Raw genomic sequence first — 16,570 nt, 5'->3', positions numbered from 1 at the left:
CTTTTCCTACCGTGACGAGTCAAAATCTCTCCTGTGAAGGTCCACAAACACAAACAGGCATTTTAGACTGAAAGGTGCTAGACTTTGTTTGCCTCAATCAGTTAAACCAGTAAGGTGGATCAAATATTCCAAATGTAGCGTACATTTAAACTGATACTGATTTTTCGTAAGTGGCTAAAATATAACAAAAGCATTTCAAATGATTATACTTGTATGACTCTTTGAAAAACACAAATAAACTTCCTTTCAGTTTTGAGTTTTCTGATCTTGGCAAAATCAGTGTCTACACACCTATTTTTAAATTTACAACAGTGATGAAGCAGACATCATAATGACTCAGTGCACGGCTGCTGCAAGATGAGCGAATAATGAAGGGTCTTCCTCTCAGTTTCATCACTCGACATGGATTAGCAGACATGTAATTATCTTAAAAGAACCACCTATCACACACAACTGTGCATTTTAAATCCCCACACAGCTACATATGAACATTAAAGAAAAGCTTGGGGGCTTATATGTATAATTTGTGCTTTATTAGGCGAACAAAACAACCAAAATATATAAACATGCATCGTCGTCAAAGAAACAGGGTTACAGTGGCTTGATGGGGTGTGGGCATCCAAATTTGAGGTAGAATGGGGGCAGGAAAACCTCTCCGTGGGATATAGAAGAGCAGAAATAAAAAATAATACTGACTGCTAAGACAGATCTCAAAACGTTCCATCAATAACAAGATAACACACCCACCGATACTGTCAAAATCAATCAACGGAAGAAAAAACTAAATGCATGTTTCTCATTGTTCATTGAAGTGATTAATTTGTTTTTGTCGTGTTCCAACATTCACATTTAAATCCTCACAACGCCAACACCGCTGCTTCAGTTCATTAAAAATAATGACTGAATCTTGGTGCAGTTACAACAGGCGTCAACTCTCAGTTAAAATACCTCTCTGAGTTTTCGAATATAGGATTGGCAGTTTTTAATTTATGTACAGGTTCCAGGTTTATCAATAAGATTAGCATTTTGTTTGACTATTTTGGAACAATTCTTGCTTACAGCTACATACAAAATATATCACTCCATTTTCAGTTATAAGTATATATTTATACATTTGTAATTTAAATACATACACATTCTTACAAATTTTAATGGCCACTAGAGCTCCTCTCCTCTGATTCCTCTAAATCCAACTCATTCACGTGCTTACTAACTCGCTCAGGAGTGTAAACTGTTGCCATACAATCAAAGCTTTTAAATAATCAGCAATAGTTACATGATTCTGAATTATTCGGCCCCTGGCTGCTGTTTAGACCATTTTCTATTAAAATGATCGTGCTAACAGAAGGCGTAGCGGGACATATCAGCGCCTGACGTCCTGTCAGAGAATAAACCTGATTCCTTCAGTTCAGAAGCGTTCCATAAAGCTGCGCCTTGGTCAGACTGTCCTTCCTGGAAAGTCCCAAAGAACCGAATTTTTGGTTGTACGGAGGAGGGGGGGGTGGGACCGGTGGAGGCGACTGGCTCGGCTGCGCGGGCAGGCTGTGCATTTCCACCTGGTAGTGCTGCAGCTCTGCGGCCATCTCCAGGGTCCTCTGGTTCAGAGACTCGGTGGAGCTGTTGGGGCTGGGGTCGACGTAATCCGTAGTCTGGCCGCCGGCCGCCACGTTCCCTTCCCTGTCTTTGGAGCTCCCTGAGTGGTAGAGGCTGTGCTCCGACTCCTGGCTGTCCTCGGTTCGGTACAGGTGGGCTTGGCTGTGAGCCTGCCGCGGCCCTGGGCTGCACTCGGGGCTGGGGCTTGCGGCTACCCACACGGGGTCCATGACGCCCACTTCTTGGTGGTAATAGTCAGCACCCTCCTGGAAGCTGCTGTAGAGTGGGCCGAGTCGGATCTTAGCGGGCCGTACGGAGAAGTGCTGCTCCGAGAAGCTGTAAGGGGAGGCTCGGCCCGGGCTGCGATAGGTGTGGGCACTTAAGTCCTCAACACTGAGTTGTCTCCATCGGCCGATCAGCTCCTCCTCCTCGGGGGCTAACGTGCTTCCTCGACGGCTGTCTCCATAGGCAACACTTGGGGATGAAGAGGGAGGGAGCGGCTCATAGGGCTCGCTGAAACAGGAGGACATAGTGCGGCTGTAGACAGGCGAGCTGCTGTTCTGGTGGTGGCTCAGCTCCGTCTGCTGGAAGGGATGAGCGTTGGCGAAGCCTCTCGGACTGTCTCTCTCCCACGATGAGTCACTCTTTCTCTCGTAGTCCCCTGCATCTCTCCACTCCATGTAGAGGGAATGGTGGTGCGGGGAGGAGGCTGCACTGCTGGGCGGGCCGTTGCCTTTGTCTTCAGACCCCCCTCCACTGAAGCTGGAGTAGGAGCTGGAGCCAGCGCCCAGCGTAGCGGGGAACTTAGGAAAGTGCTCCTGCGAGAAGCCGGCTCTCAACCCCACCGAGCCCTCCTCTGGGTTGCTGTCGGTGGAGTTTTGGGGCCCGTATAGCAGCTTCCTCTGACCGTGGAGGTCCATGCTGGGCCTCCGCTCGCGGTGCCGGTCATCAGGGCAGTACAGGGCCGTGTCGCTACTGTACAAGTCAGATTTGTAGAGCGCGCGGAGCCCCAGCCGGCCTCCTGGTCCCAGGCTCTCCAAAATAAAAGCATGGTCCTGGGTTTGGGGGCTGGGGGAGCGAGAGGCCTGGCTGCTGCTGCAGGCCTCGTCCGGCTTCTCGAGCACTTTGCCAATGAGAGAGGTCGGGACAGAGTCGGAGTAGGTGTGACAGAGAGGAGACTCCTCCATGTGCATGGTCAGTCGCTCCTGAAAATCAGCAGGCAGCTGGAAGTGTCAGAGAGAAGAAAAGGCAGGAAACACATGATGTGAGTATTGCTGTTCCAACAGATGGAGCTATGCTGAAGCATGAGCTGATGGTTGTTTGAAGAGGGTTTTGCAAACTGCAACATTTACAGGCTCCAAAATACTCTCAGTGTCTTAACCACATTACTGTGTTCAGTGTAAATAGTTACTTGAACACTATGCTCCACTGCACTACAAAACACTCCCTGGACTATCTCTGTTACTATGATCTAAGATGCCTTTAGACTGCACCACAATAATGTGTGTTTATTGCGTTTCACACTCAGACTGTATCGTCTCAGTTTGCCAGATTGTCAGATACTGCAATGAATACACGGTGACTCGTAGCACTACAATGTACATAAAAAATGAAAGCAGAGACCAGTCTTCAGTTTACGTCATGCAACTCTGAAAACTTCTCTTCTTGCCAGAATCTCACAAACTTCTTTTTCATTACTCCCTTTCTGGATCTCATTAATTTACTTATTCTATTGGGTAAATATCAGGGGTGAGGACGAAGGTTATTATAGCTCACTAAGACCAAAATAAAAACTAAAACTAAAACCAGGTGTGAAAAAAAAAAAAAAATTAGTTAACTGAAACAAAGATACAAACTAAATAAAATACAGACTGACTTAAACAATATTTTGTACTTAAGGAACCAACTAAAAAAAGGGTACCAAAGATAATTTAGTTCACAATTAAAAACTACGGTAAGTCAACATCAGACTTGAGAATCACTTGCGACAATGACATTGTCCCACCCGTAGTAAATATCAGTTACATATGCAAGTGCTTCAACAGATGTCCCTCTTTCTATGCGTTCCTGGTTGATTTTTTTAAGTCTCCAGTTTATATTGAGGATGAACAGAAAAGTAGTTGTTTACTCTTGTGTCGCTCCCTTTTTTTTCCCTGACAGTTTGCTGATGGGTTGTGCCTGGTTTCTTTGCTGTTCATTTTCTTGTTCAGTGAGTTGCTTTTGTATTTTTTGTATTGCTTAGTAAAGCAGTTTTTTCGTTTCGCCTCCATCATTTTGGTTTGTGAGTGGGTTTTTTTCTGATTTGTTGGTTTGTGGGTCGTGGCAACAGTCACATTGTGTAAAATTGAATTTCTGACAGCATTTTGCTGCAGGTTGTCTTTGGTTGCGTCTCACGGTGCAATCTAGTACCACATTATGGGACTGATCCAAATCACACACTGTGTTGCAAAAATACAAATATATATTTGTAGAAATATATCTGATGGATACTACAGTGTACTTTCTTAATGAACTGCTGTTTCTGTCCCTTTGCTCTGCAGTATGTGTGCAAGTGATGTGAGTATGTCACTGCAACACACACCTATATTTACCTGACATTACTGGAACAACTGTGTCATAATCAGTGACAAGAACCATAACAAAAGAGGAAGATATATGTGGAAAGGAAGCTGACCTGAGTTGCCTTCCTCAGAAAAGAAAGACATCGCTCTATTCCGAGCATTTCTCAATAACAAAAAAAAAGCCTCTATCCACTATCTGTGCCTCTCCATAGCAACAAGTATTAAGCCGACTGCAGCACATCATCAACACAAATCTAGTCAGTTGTTCTAATTGGCAATGAAAGGCGAGCTAATTATAACTTTGTAAGATAGAGAAAAGACTAACATGAAAAGACATTTTTATCACAGCAGTTTTATTACGACTTGAACCAAACTAAATGCCACTTAATTACTGTCCGCGCATTCTTTCACTTGAACAGGATCACTTTTAATGTGGTGTTCAAGAATTCAAGCCAAACGACTGAAGCACTTCAGTAGGCGCTGAAGAGCCACTGCGTTCCTCAAAATGCTGCAGCACCATTCATCAATATGCTTTCGATTAGCTCCCGCCCACAGGAGACTGGTGGACATACAGAGAGCGCATGTAAAGCCTCTGACCCCCCATAATGTTTGGCAGGAAGCCTGCATAACAGTTTTTCGCTCTATAGCAAATCCTATACTGTGTACAGCAAGCGTGTGCATGTGTTTGTGTATAGGGGGATATTTTATGAGCCTTATGCAACCAAATGCAGTTTGCATTGATATTTCCATTCAGCCATAGGGGAAAAAAACGTGCAGAGGCATTCTCTTGTGGACACTTGCCAGCCTTTAAAGCCACCCTTGTCACATGGGTGAGGCACAAGGCCCGGGGCTGATGCAGCGAATAGTGGCGCCAAGCTGGCCTGGCCTTACAACACTCTGATACCCACATGCAGCTCTTTTCACAAGCAACAGCAGCTCTAAATTTACATTTCGCCACATGCTGTTTTAGCTCATTGAACAGTTAGCTGTCCCGCACATTTGTGCACAATTTGCCTTGAAGTAGTTTCCGTTGTGCTTCGTGCTCAATCATTGTCAAACAATTACATGATTGCTAAACCCGGTGCAGTGTAATTACACTCTGACTTAGCTGCGCACTGAGTGACAGGAGGAGAAAGACTTGAGAGCCTGGGTTTCAAGATCTGTGCTACTGTTACTTTTCATTTCCAAGCCTGCATTTAATTCCAGTTAAACTCTGAAAGAATTTAACAAGAATGAAAACAAAAAGTAGTTTATGTCAGTGGTGAACAAACTACTTTTACTTAAAGGTCCCATATTATGCTCATTTTCAGGTTCATTCTTGTTGGTGCCCATCAGAGCATGTTTAAATGCTTTAATATATTAAAAAAAAATAAAGATTCTCACACTGTCTACATGAATGTACCTGTGTTCACCCTCTGTCTGAAAAGCTTTATTTTAGCAACTGTCTCTTTAAGCCCCCTTGTCTGCTCTGATTGGTCACACTTTCCAAGTCTCCCACATCTGTGCTCTCAGCGTCTCTTTGCAGTCATTGCGGCTGCAAAATGATCATAATGGCACTGTAGCAGCAGTTTCTCCCTTAATATAGTATAGTTGTGACATCACAACTTCAAAGAATTTCTGATGGCTCATCTAAAGGCACAGTTTCTGAATTTGGGCTGTCTGCATTTCTGTGTGGAGTGAACATTTTGATACTTCGGAGTAAATGTAAATAGTTTCTGTCCATCACTGGTTTATGCTGGCAATTTGTAAAATCTGAATATTTGTCTTTAAATCTAAAAAAGGAAAAAGTGACTGTTTTTCAGTTTGCCTCTTGATAGCTACTATTGTTTTGTTCATTTTATATATATATATCTGTATATTATAGTGTACAAATATAAATTCTTTCTATAAATTCTTAGTGTAGATAATTACATGTCTCAACTTCATCTTTGTTGAGGCAGCATGTTAAATTAGGGACCATCTTTTTCGAACCTTTTTTGCTTCTGTCAGTCGAAGGTTATTCAGCCAAAAACCAGCTTTACCTCTCTAATCTCCGGCCTTCCTGCAGTGACCTACAGCAGTCAATGCTCCACCGTGTCTTGTCTCTTATCTCTTCTGCCTCACAAAGGGCGAGATGACCTTCAGTTATAGTCGAGACAGCACATTTCTTTGCTCGTCTTTTTGTCATGAGCTGAGAATTCACCTTAGCGCTGCTTCAGAAACAACTCACTCAAATCCCTTCCTCCAAAAATACCGACTGTTTCCCCAAATCTTTCTCCTTTACCTGTTTTTGTTGGAAAATGCTCAGTGCAAACATCAGGGGAACCTTTAGTTGCTTGTGACTTTTGAGAAGTAAAAATGTAAATGCATTTTACTGTTACACTTGGGATTGTTGGGATTTGACGTGACTGAAATCTTGATAAACCTTATGAAACAGGCAAAAACGTCTATTTCAGTGTCGTCTCACTAATAGGCTGCTGAGGCAGTGTCCCTGGCATAACTATGATGACATCATGGGTATTGTTAAGCCTCTGTGTAAGACACACTGGGCTTCCTCCAATGTAAACCCATCTGTGTCAATATTAGACACTCAGAGCAACAGACAAATTGAAAGAGTGTCAAAGTCAATTCAGGGTGGGCGGGAGCCAAGGTGGATGGGTCCTCTAAAAGCCAGGTGTGTTGTGGCCACACATTGTCACCTTTCTGGCCACATTTGTATTTCTCCACAATCAACAAACTTTGACCCAGGAGAGCTGTGTTCAGGACCAAAAAAAACATAGGTTGTTGCATTTGTGCCACTTAAAAGTGGGTGTTTTTTGGTGACATCCACAAGCTTTTCCTAACCATTAAAAAGTAGTTTTGTTGCCTTACTCTAACTGCAGTGCAATCTTACCGCTAACCTCTTCTGCATCAAGATACAACGCAAAAGGCTATTCCTGGTGTAATTTTAGTAATGCTTTGGGCTTCTAAATTCAAAACAACATAAATAAGATTATAATGTAATATTCTTAATAACAAGACTGAAGATATGCAAGAATCATCGCAGGTCTCACCTCAGAGAGCTGCGCCCTGTAAAGAGACTTGTTGCACTGGAGAAGCTGAGCAGCCAGGTTACAGTCCTTCCTGTACATGTCCTTCAGAGACACAATTGGAAGACAAGTAGCATTTAAAGATGAATATTCACAAGTAGTGGTGATTATTTTCATCATCCCGATTATTCTTCCCTCGGAGGTTACTTTGCCTGCTTTGCTTTGAAAACTGAAAATCAGATTGTTAAAAGCAGAAACCACTTTTTTATTTGCTTTTGTGCAGAATTAGGTAAGTTAATAAGAACAAAAGTGTCTCTAAACGCTCGTGTTTGATGAGTTTTGCTGTGACAACCTCAGCCGAGCATGAAAAAAAAATCTTGTGTTACTGTGATGACAAATTAAGAAGACTGTTTTTGTTCAAGGCAGATAAAAAAAGAGAAAGTATAAAAAATATGTTTGATTTTATTCTCTTGAGATGTAGGGAGGCTCTTACATTGTCTTCTTGCAGCTTCTCAATGGTGAGTTTTGCCTCCATCAGGTGGTTGTTGAGCACGATGATCTCTCTGCTCAGCGCTCTTTTCTCATCGTCATGGTGCTGAGACTGACGAGAAGACAAGAGTTTTAGGAACCAGTGGCATGTAAACAAGACTTATATTTTCACTTTGACTTGCAAAGTTTACTTCTACACACAGCTCATCCACTTTTTAAAAATGTTTCATTCATCAGATTCCATTAAGTAATTCACAGCACTCTGAATTTGCAATGACCTGTCAGAGTAGCATAGTCTTATCTTTTTCTGTGCAGAAGTACCATATTCAAGCAGAATAAACAGACATGCAAAAAAAGCTGTGCAGTGTTCGAAATGATGACTTACAATTTGAATGTCAACATTATGAATAAAGCTTTGAACTGCTACAGTTGGCTACAACCCTAAAGCTAATCAACCAAACAAACCTCCAAAATGTCATGAAAGTTTATAAAGAGCAGCTTGAATAGTTGGTACCCTGAGTAATGTCTAATATAGCCAGAATCTATTCTCTGTGGCTTGTGTACAGGATCATGACTCTAAATATAAACACAGGATGGATACACTAAAGATACACAACTTCACACATTGAGAGTGTTTAAGTTGCACAAGAGATACTGTTGCTGATTTTTTTTTGGTTACTATGGGTTACCAAGAAATGATGACGTCAGTAAACTGAGCATACCACAGAAGAACACTTTCCCTTCTTGTTGGCTGATGAGGACAGAGTTCAGGTTTAACTCTTCTTCGCTGCTGTTGTAATTCATTGCTTGCTGCCTTTCATGCTGATTTCCTGTCAGTGTTTCAGGTTATACGACAGCTGCAGCAACAATGAAAAGTTTTGTCGTCTCTTTCTTCGGGCTTTTTTTCCTCTGTTGAACAGTGTGCGAGTGGAAGCACACTCAAAGTATATCACTGTGTTTATCTGTCTTGTAATTACATTCTCTATAGTTGTGCAGGGCCACGGGGTCAGATGGGTTTGTGGCACCTCTGGAGTAAACAAGCTTTACGATTACAGAGAGACTTACTCAGCACCTCTCTCGCCCTTGAGGAGGAAATACGTGAGATGAATCAGTGAGCTGATGAGGACACTTCATGAGAAAATAAAAGCTGCTGGCGTTCATTTAAAAAAAAAAAAAAAAATCTTCTCAAAAACCCCCAGTGACCCTCAGCTCCTTATTGGCCGGGTATCTCACTGCTGTAATCACGAGGAGGGCCGTGCTGATTACTATCTTGTGCTGTAACAAACCCATTCGCTGAGCGTTTTCAGCTGTCTATTCAACAGCAAAGACACCTGATTGTCATACAGTGTTCTCGGGGAGGCTAGTTAATTGTATCTTTCCACCGGCAAAAGCAATGTCTGACAAATGAAGTGAGGTGCGGCGCACTGAGGAACAATGGGTTTGCTATCACTCTGCCATTGGAAGGAGGACAGCCAATTGTAATAGGCCATAATTAACGTCAGTGGTACCAACAGCAGGGCATATTCATATTCAAATTGGCTGTCCAAGTGCTCTGCCCCACAGCTAAACCCCACAACTTGCTGAAGCGCTTGTCTTTCTTCTGTTTCTCCAGGTACTTAAACTTAAGCATGGCAATTCATACGACACAAACACACACACACACGGAGGCTTACACACTTACATTTCTGTGAATCTTCTCCTCCAGATCTTGGTTGATCCTCTGCAGTGCCGAGTAGCTGCTTTGTATTCTAAACGACAGAATAAACGACATTGCTCACTTGCAGATAATGGTTTGTACTTACACATACAGTACGGAGCAGCAGCCTCTCCCATCTGAAAATAAGCATATCAGCAGGCTCAGCAGTACACGAGCCAGAGCGGAAACTAGATGCCACAGTTTCAGTGTGTAGCACTTGTAAGTCATTTCCACATCTCACTGACCTCACTCTACTGATATTAAGATTTAGTGAAAATCTTATTCTGTTTTTTGTGATCCAAAAGGCAGAGACATGACACTGTATATGGCAAAATAATAATGTAAATTACTCATTTCCTGTGCCCCGTGGATCCCAGGCTGGGGGCCCCAAGATAAATCTGAGTGGTCACAACACGATTTAAGGAAAAAGAAAGAAAAAAAAATTGGTGCACAAATATTTTTTTCTTGTGAATTTTTGGATACTTGCACTTCAGGTTTCGAAAAATTCCCTTAAGGAAAACAAAAAGAAAACTCTTTGGTTCCAGTGCTCACATTTAAAAGTGACAGTAAAAGCCCCAACGCCATATTCACGCTCGTTTGGCATTTCACCTCGCTATATTTGTGTTATTTCAGCACTGTGTCTCCTGGAAGCTTTCTGCTTACAGTCTGGCACCTGGCCGCAACCTTTTTATAAAGTCCCGACCTCACCTGAGCGCTGTGAGGGTACATGCCCATAAATGTCCCAAACACAGAAAATAAGAAAATACAGGCAGAGGGCAGAGTCTCTGCAGAAAAATACACTGCCACACACTGATAGTGGGTCATAAGTGATAACTGACTTGAGAGGTGTGCACCTTTTGCTTTGGTTGCCAGGTTGAACTAAATGTTTCCTCTAAACGTTGTAAAACTGTGTGTGTGCAATGGTTTGTGGGGTAAGTTTAAGTTATCTGGTAGGTGTGTCAGAGGTGTTACCCAATCAACAGTGAGGTGTCTATAAAGCACATTCTTGTAGATCTCTACCTTTTCATGTACAATTTCAAACAGGGGGCTCAGTGCATCACCATTTCCATTTAAATAATCATTTTGCTGCATTTTGTTGAGGGCTCAGCCTGGTTTGACCAGCAATATTAGCCCTTGGCCCTGGAGGCTTATTGTTGTCATTCTGATAGCCGGTGGGTTCTGAGATTGTCACAAAAGCTGCAGCTGAAGCAGAGGAAAAAAGGGCAAATGCACCAGTTAGTGAGATTCGCAGATACAGGATTTCTTGCAGGAGAAAGTTACGGTGTTGGTTCAGGCCGGTGGAGTGAGCCAGGTGCACGCCTCATTCCATGCTGACGCGCAGAGAAGACAAGTTCAGTGAAGTGCAGGAACAGCTGGTAGGCCTAAGGCTGTTGTCTGCGTGTAGCGTTTTTTGCTGTCAGGTTTGAATATGTGTGACATTTGTTTTCATGTGTTTCAGACCTGCTTCCCTGCTGGGCCGAAGGCGGCTGGCAGTCAGTCGGAAAGTAGATCATTGTACCAAGAATTTTAAAGTTTAGTCATGTAGTTTTTAACATTCAATCTGTATTTTAATATTTGGTAATAAAGTGTTCTTGGGATTATTAATATTTGTTTTTCTGCAGAGGATCAGTGGTCCAGTAGCTGCTCTTGCTGTGGGACTAATTTCATTGTTTGCTTGTTGTTTGAGGGTTTCTTTTGCTGTTTCGTTAACCCTGGTAAGTAAGCTGGAAGCAGCAAAAAGATATGGGTATTTCCCTTGGGGCGGGCTAGTTTTCTTTTCTTTATTTTTGTGTTCTTTTTTGTCTGCCTGCTTCCTCCACCAAATACTAATTTACTCAGGTCAGATCCCAGTCAGACAGTCAAGGCAGGCTTACAGTTCGACATGGTTAACTGTTGTAAAAATACATGTGTGTAAACTTTAGAATGTGTTAACAGTGTGCACTGGCTCTGATAGTGGAACTAAACCTCTGCCCCGTTAGTGGCAGCTGGGAAGTCAGCTGTAAGGAGGGAGAATATACTGTAAATACTAAAACTGAACTTCTGTAATAAAAACGATGTATCCTGAGCTCCTTTGTTATCATTCCTGATGCTTAGGACTTGCTATGGGTGTAACATAACTAACATTGATTTATTTATTTTTTTAAAGTTTTTTCCCAAAGCCAATGTCTGGGCAGACAGTATGTTCTTAAATGCATTTGGCTCTGCTCCAATTAAAGCATTGTCAGGATTACAATCTGCTTTTTATCATTTTTCAGACACAACTACACACTCCTACACTCGCACCAAATGCTGATAAGACAACATTTGTTCCATTAAGAACCCACATTTCCAAGAACCAACACCTCCTCTTCTTGGTAATCATACACTTACAGTAATGGTGTTTGGCCTGGATAGCAGTTACTTTGGTTATTTTCTATTTTACAGGGATGATTTCCTACAAAGAACTTAATAATGCTAAATCTAAGCAAAATAGATACAAAATGCGTCAACTTGTTTTTTTTGTTCTGCGTGTTGCTCTTTTGGAAAACCACACTGTTTGTGCTCAATTATTGAAATATCCTGACACACTAATTATTACATTCGAAAACAACATGATGAAGTTTTTCACTGTGCCCATTTCATTAAATCTCATGAGAAAATGTCAACTGATCCTCATTAGCAGCAACAGAGAAATTGTATACTGTCCTTTCTATTTAAGCTATAAGGGTCTCCTCTTAAAACCTCCACTGTGCATTACATCTCTCCCCAATTTTAAAGCTGCTGTTCACTGGACCAGAACGCAAGACCAGCTAACTTTAGATACCCATGGGTAAATACAGAGTTTTTTAAAAAGTTCAGTGCAGCACTTCATAGCATACAAATGGAGTTAAAAGCACAGGAGTTATAGCTTGAATTTCTCTTCCCACTGGATCTATTTAGACTTTTAAATTTGGTCCTTTCTGGAAAGGATTGTTTTGGATGCATTTTGTTTATATTCACATGTGACTGAAATATTATGTTACCTTTCTGTGCATGTTTTCCCTGCAGTACTTAGGTTTCTCTTACACAACTGTGATTTATATTTTAATTTAATTTTACTGATTAAAAACACAAAATTTGGGCCAAAATCTTATAGTCCAAATATTCAAACCTCTGACCTTGTGTGGAGCCTTTTTAGCGACTTAACTCTAATATATACTGTCATATATGCTGAGTGGGGGTGGAAATAAGTACACTTGCTCAAGTACTGCACTCAAGGACAATTCTGAGGTACTTCTGCTTTACTTGAGCACTCCCATTTTCTACTTTTCTAAATTTCGAGGATGGCAAGTATGGTGTAGGGGCACTGACCAAGAGCCAGTATTTGACAAGTTGGGGTGAGAATGTGTCGCAATCAGTGGATTACTCTTTTAGATAGGATTTTAAATTTAGGATTTTTTACTTGTAATAGAGTATTGTGGTACATATTGTGGTATTGGTACCTAAACTTAAAGCATCTGAGTACATGCAGTTTGTGGGCCTACCTGCGCAGTTTATCAGTGAACTTGTCCAGCTCCTCCTGAGCTCGGCGCAGCTCTGTCTCCAGGTACTGCCGAGTGGAGTCGAACTCGCTCTGCAGCAGCTCCAGCTTGTGTGTAGTGTAGGAAAGCCTCTTCCGTAAGTCCTCCTTCTGCTCCAGCAACGAGCTGCACGCACACACAAACACACACACACACACAAACACACAGAGCAGATGATTGTGTTCAGGGCATATGGTGCAGGAAACAAGATTGTAACTTGCATATATGCTCATCTAAATGGACTCATAAGGGTCTACATATCTTTTTAATGCACCCCTGAGCGGCCATGCAGCAGTGATGAGAACATCATGAGAGGGTGATAAAAGCAGAAAAGTTGTGTGAGAAAGTGCTTTGCATGAAGAAAACATGGGACCAAAACACGGATCTCTAATTAAGAATCCAGGCGGGGGCAGGCAAGGATACGAAGCATTTGAGCATTAGATCTCTTTTTCAGCATTAAAGCTCTGCAGCACATCACAGAAACCCAATCACCAGTGAGATTGGTCCCGCCGAAAAAAAAAAAGAGGGGGTGTAATCTGTGATGAAATATGAGCCAATGAACTCTAATACATCACATGAATGGACTGTGAAGGCTCAGATTTACGGAACAGCGATACCCTCCACATGTAATTCAGTCAGACAGCACAATGATGACTATTTTCAGAGTATGTGCATTACCTTGGCTTCAATCTAATAAAAGGGCAAGTGTGAGTGGGAAAAGAGGAAATGTCTGTTGCCGTGATGGATCTGAGTGTGCACGGCTGGGCTTAATGGACCCTGTATTGATGGACAGATGGAGGAAGGAGGGTAATGACTCTATCTGCAGCCGGATAACAGATAGCAGCGAGTGGATGGAGATGTGGCCACGTCGCTCTTTTCACTTCCCCTCTTTGTCTCACTTTTAACAAGATCATAGATTCAGAAGGCGGGGGCTGAGACGGACTGAAAGAAATATCAGGGCCAGGTTCCTTTCAGTGTTTTCAGGTCACTTAGTGGAGGTATTATCCAGTTTCCAATATGCATAATAAGAATTACAGTTGGTAAAAATAAATATCACCAATCTAGCCTTTTTCTGTAATTCTGTTGAAATTTTAGTCATTTTTGTCCTACAAACCACTTTAGCTTGATTATTAATTGCGAACAATTACACAAATTATAAAAATAAGGCAGTGCTGAATGAAATGATTGACAGATATGCCAAACACAGTACCCCGTGGTGTATAATGAGTTTGACACATACAGTATGTTAACAGTAACATGTATTGTCTTGCTTTCCTTTTGTTTTCTCTTGCCTCGCTAGGTGATGTAAGTAGTGGCATATAAACACCTGTGCTGGCACTAAAGCCGAACGATACAGATACTTTTTTGGGCTGATGCCTATTTTGGGGATAAAAAATTCAGAAATCGAAACATCATCCTTTACATATGTTTGGCAAATACCTGTCACAAAGATATGTAATGGGGTCTGGATATTTTACAGTTTAACTTAATTGTCAAATATGGTATCAGTGGGATGAAACTTCATCGGGGATTTAATTATCATGAAGCATCTTTTTCTGCATTATGTTGTGGTAAAAATAAACATCATGCACATCGGACAACATGTGAGCCGATACCTGTATATCTGTGATGGATCAATATCTGCCAATAAATCAGCTGACTGATACACTGCGGATCTTTCGTTGTCGGACACCTAAATAATAAGTTCAGACATAAAGAATGAGCAACTATAGAGGCAGAAATCTCACTAGTTGATATAATTTCAGTGAGTGGAGTCAAAGGCAATGACTTGGCTAGCAGCATACAAACAGTTAACAGTCTTCTTACTAACAGGCAAGATTTTAGGATAGTCAAAGACCCATCCCATGCCCTAAACTATGAGTATTGGTCAACCGATTCTATCCACTGATAAACTTTTACATAGCTAACCGATGTCTCACACTCACTCAAGCTGTGTGAGCTTAAAGGGACAGTTCACCCCAGAATCAAAATTTTTTTTTTTTTCTCTTATCTTTAGTGCTATTCATCAGTCTAGTTTGTTTTGTTGTCAGTTTCTGAGTCTGAGATATATGGAGACATCTGCCTTCTCTCCAACATATTGAAACTAGATGACACTTGATTTGTGGTACTTCAAAACTTCCACCACAACACGTAACATGACTATGACTTTAAAATGAATACTGTTAACTCATATTTTAAATATCTGCTTATGGTTGCTATTATATAATGTTTACTTCTGACAAACTGTGGTACTTACATTTTTACTTAAAACAAAAAAGTATGTCTGTCTCCAGTACAGCTCTGCACCTATAAATGTTTGTACAAATAAAACTCCACCCAATCACCACTAAACACAGTACTATAAGAGGCTAAATGCTAAATAAAGACGTAAATTAGACATGATGATTTTACACTGGATCTGCTGGAATACGTAACTTTTCCAGCCCAGATTTTCATGAAAAGCTGCTACATCTACAACCAACTTCAGTGAGTGATAGAATACCTGCCTACAGAGTGATTCAATGAATGTCTCAACTGACTGGAGGGCATTTCAATGCTGCATCACCCAGCAGCCCCCACCTCCTGCTTCTCTTTGATTGGCAGGCATTAACAGGGGAGTACAGGTGTTTGTTGTTTGATAGAGGATGAGTTTACGTGAAGTAGCTCCAGGGATGAAAAATCCCCCATTAGTGACCTCCTCTGTGAACAGGAGTTGAGTCAGACATAATGAGTGCTTTCATTCCGGCGAGATGAGATGACGAGGCAGCATGACTTCTGGGCTCGGAGAGGCGGGATGAGGCTGCTTTAGCACCACTGGGTGGCGAGAGGAGACGCCATGTGGGCGGATGAACGGACAAACAGATAGAAAAAAACGAGGACGGATGGAAAAGATGGCGTCTGAGAGTTACTCTCTTACCTCTTTTTCGGATGTTTGCCGCCATTTCGGGGGACTTTTAAGGCGGTTTTGCCAATGTATATCTTTTTCATGGTTTGTCTGTGTTCCTTCCCTCTCATGTGTTTATAGGGGTTGACCACAGGGAGCCGTCATGTGTGTTAGTTTCCCAGAGGAGACCAGCTAAGTGTGGCCTGCGGAGTTACTGAGTGCTCTACCTGTGTTGACCCTGCCAAACAAAGCAGACACACAGATTTGCAACTATTAGTGACTACAGTTCAACCAGGGATACTGTTTGAAGGACAAACTCTATATGTATTTTTCAGTCATTTTAATGGAAAAATTCCCCACAGTTTTGTCCTACATAAAATAATAGCTGAAACAGCTATAAACTCAGCACCAATATTAGAGTTGCAGACCATTTCGGTGCTCTTAAAATGTTAAAATCTACTCTTGGTGATGTAGCTTTTAGGCTAATTTTAGTGTTTGCTATGTGTCACACTGTGTTGTTTCCTGCAAAGATACAGGGAAAATGAAAATGAAAATATCTAAAACATCAGTGGTAAATGTCAAACTTTGGTTTCAGCCCTTCAGACTTAAAGAGCAACGGCTTCTCATGGGAGGACAGATCTGTTGAGGGCTGGGGATATTCCACAGCTTGCACCTTTGTGGAATTTATGTCGGTTTAATGAAACATTACAACTCATTTGTACGTTGTCGTTGAAGAGGACCTATTATGCTCTTTTTCCTACTTGTATTCAGTTTTTCTATTTTGTTTACATACTTTGATG

The 16,570-nt window shown here is 41.7% G+C and overlaps 1 protein-coding gene across 8 annotated transcripts in view; it reads right to left on the bottom strand.

The window, feature by feature from the left end:
* Positions 1–532: 532 nt before the first annotated feature.
* The window catches only part of si:dkey-174m14.3 (uncharacterized protein LOC563117 homolog), a 48,263-nt gene continuing 32,225 nt past the window's right edge, over positions 533–16,570 (bottom strand). For 4 of the 8 annotated variants that reach the window (XM_042503467.1, XM_042503470.1, XM_042503469.1 and 1 more), the window contains 6 exons: positions 15,804–16,008; positions 12,851–13,012; positions 9,333–9,399; positions 7,656–7,763; positions 7,187–7,267; positions 533–2,816 (listed from right to left, as the gene is read on the bottom strand). In XM_042503467.1, coding sequence (XP_042359401.1) covers positions 1,404–2,816; positions 7,187–7,267; positions 7,656–7,763; positions 9,333–9,399; positions 12,851–13,012; positions 15,804–15,901 — 1,929 coding nt within the window. In that variant the 5' untranslated portion in view covers positions 15,902–16,008 and the 3' untranslated portion in view covers positions 533–1,403. Of the gene's footprint in view, positions 2,817–7,186; positions 7,268–7,655; positions 7,764–9,332; positions 9,400–12,850; positions 13,013–15,803; positions 16,009–16,570 lie in introns of those variants that run through there. The other 4 variants (XM_042503473.1, XM_042503472.1, XM_042503474.1 and 1 more) reach the window with 3 other exon arrangements.

This window comes from Plectropomus leopardus, chromosome 16 (genome assembly GCF_008729295.1).
Source record: "Plectropomus leopardus isolate mb chromosome 16, YSFRI_Pleo_2.0, whole genome shotgun sequence".
NCBI lineage: Eukaryota > Metazoa > Chordata > Actinopteri > Perciformes > Serranidae > Plectropomus > Plectropomus leopardus.
Note: the sequence above shows the minus strand (reverse complement) of the source record. Positions and strands in the feature narration are given on the sequence as shown.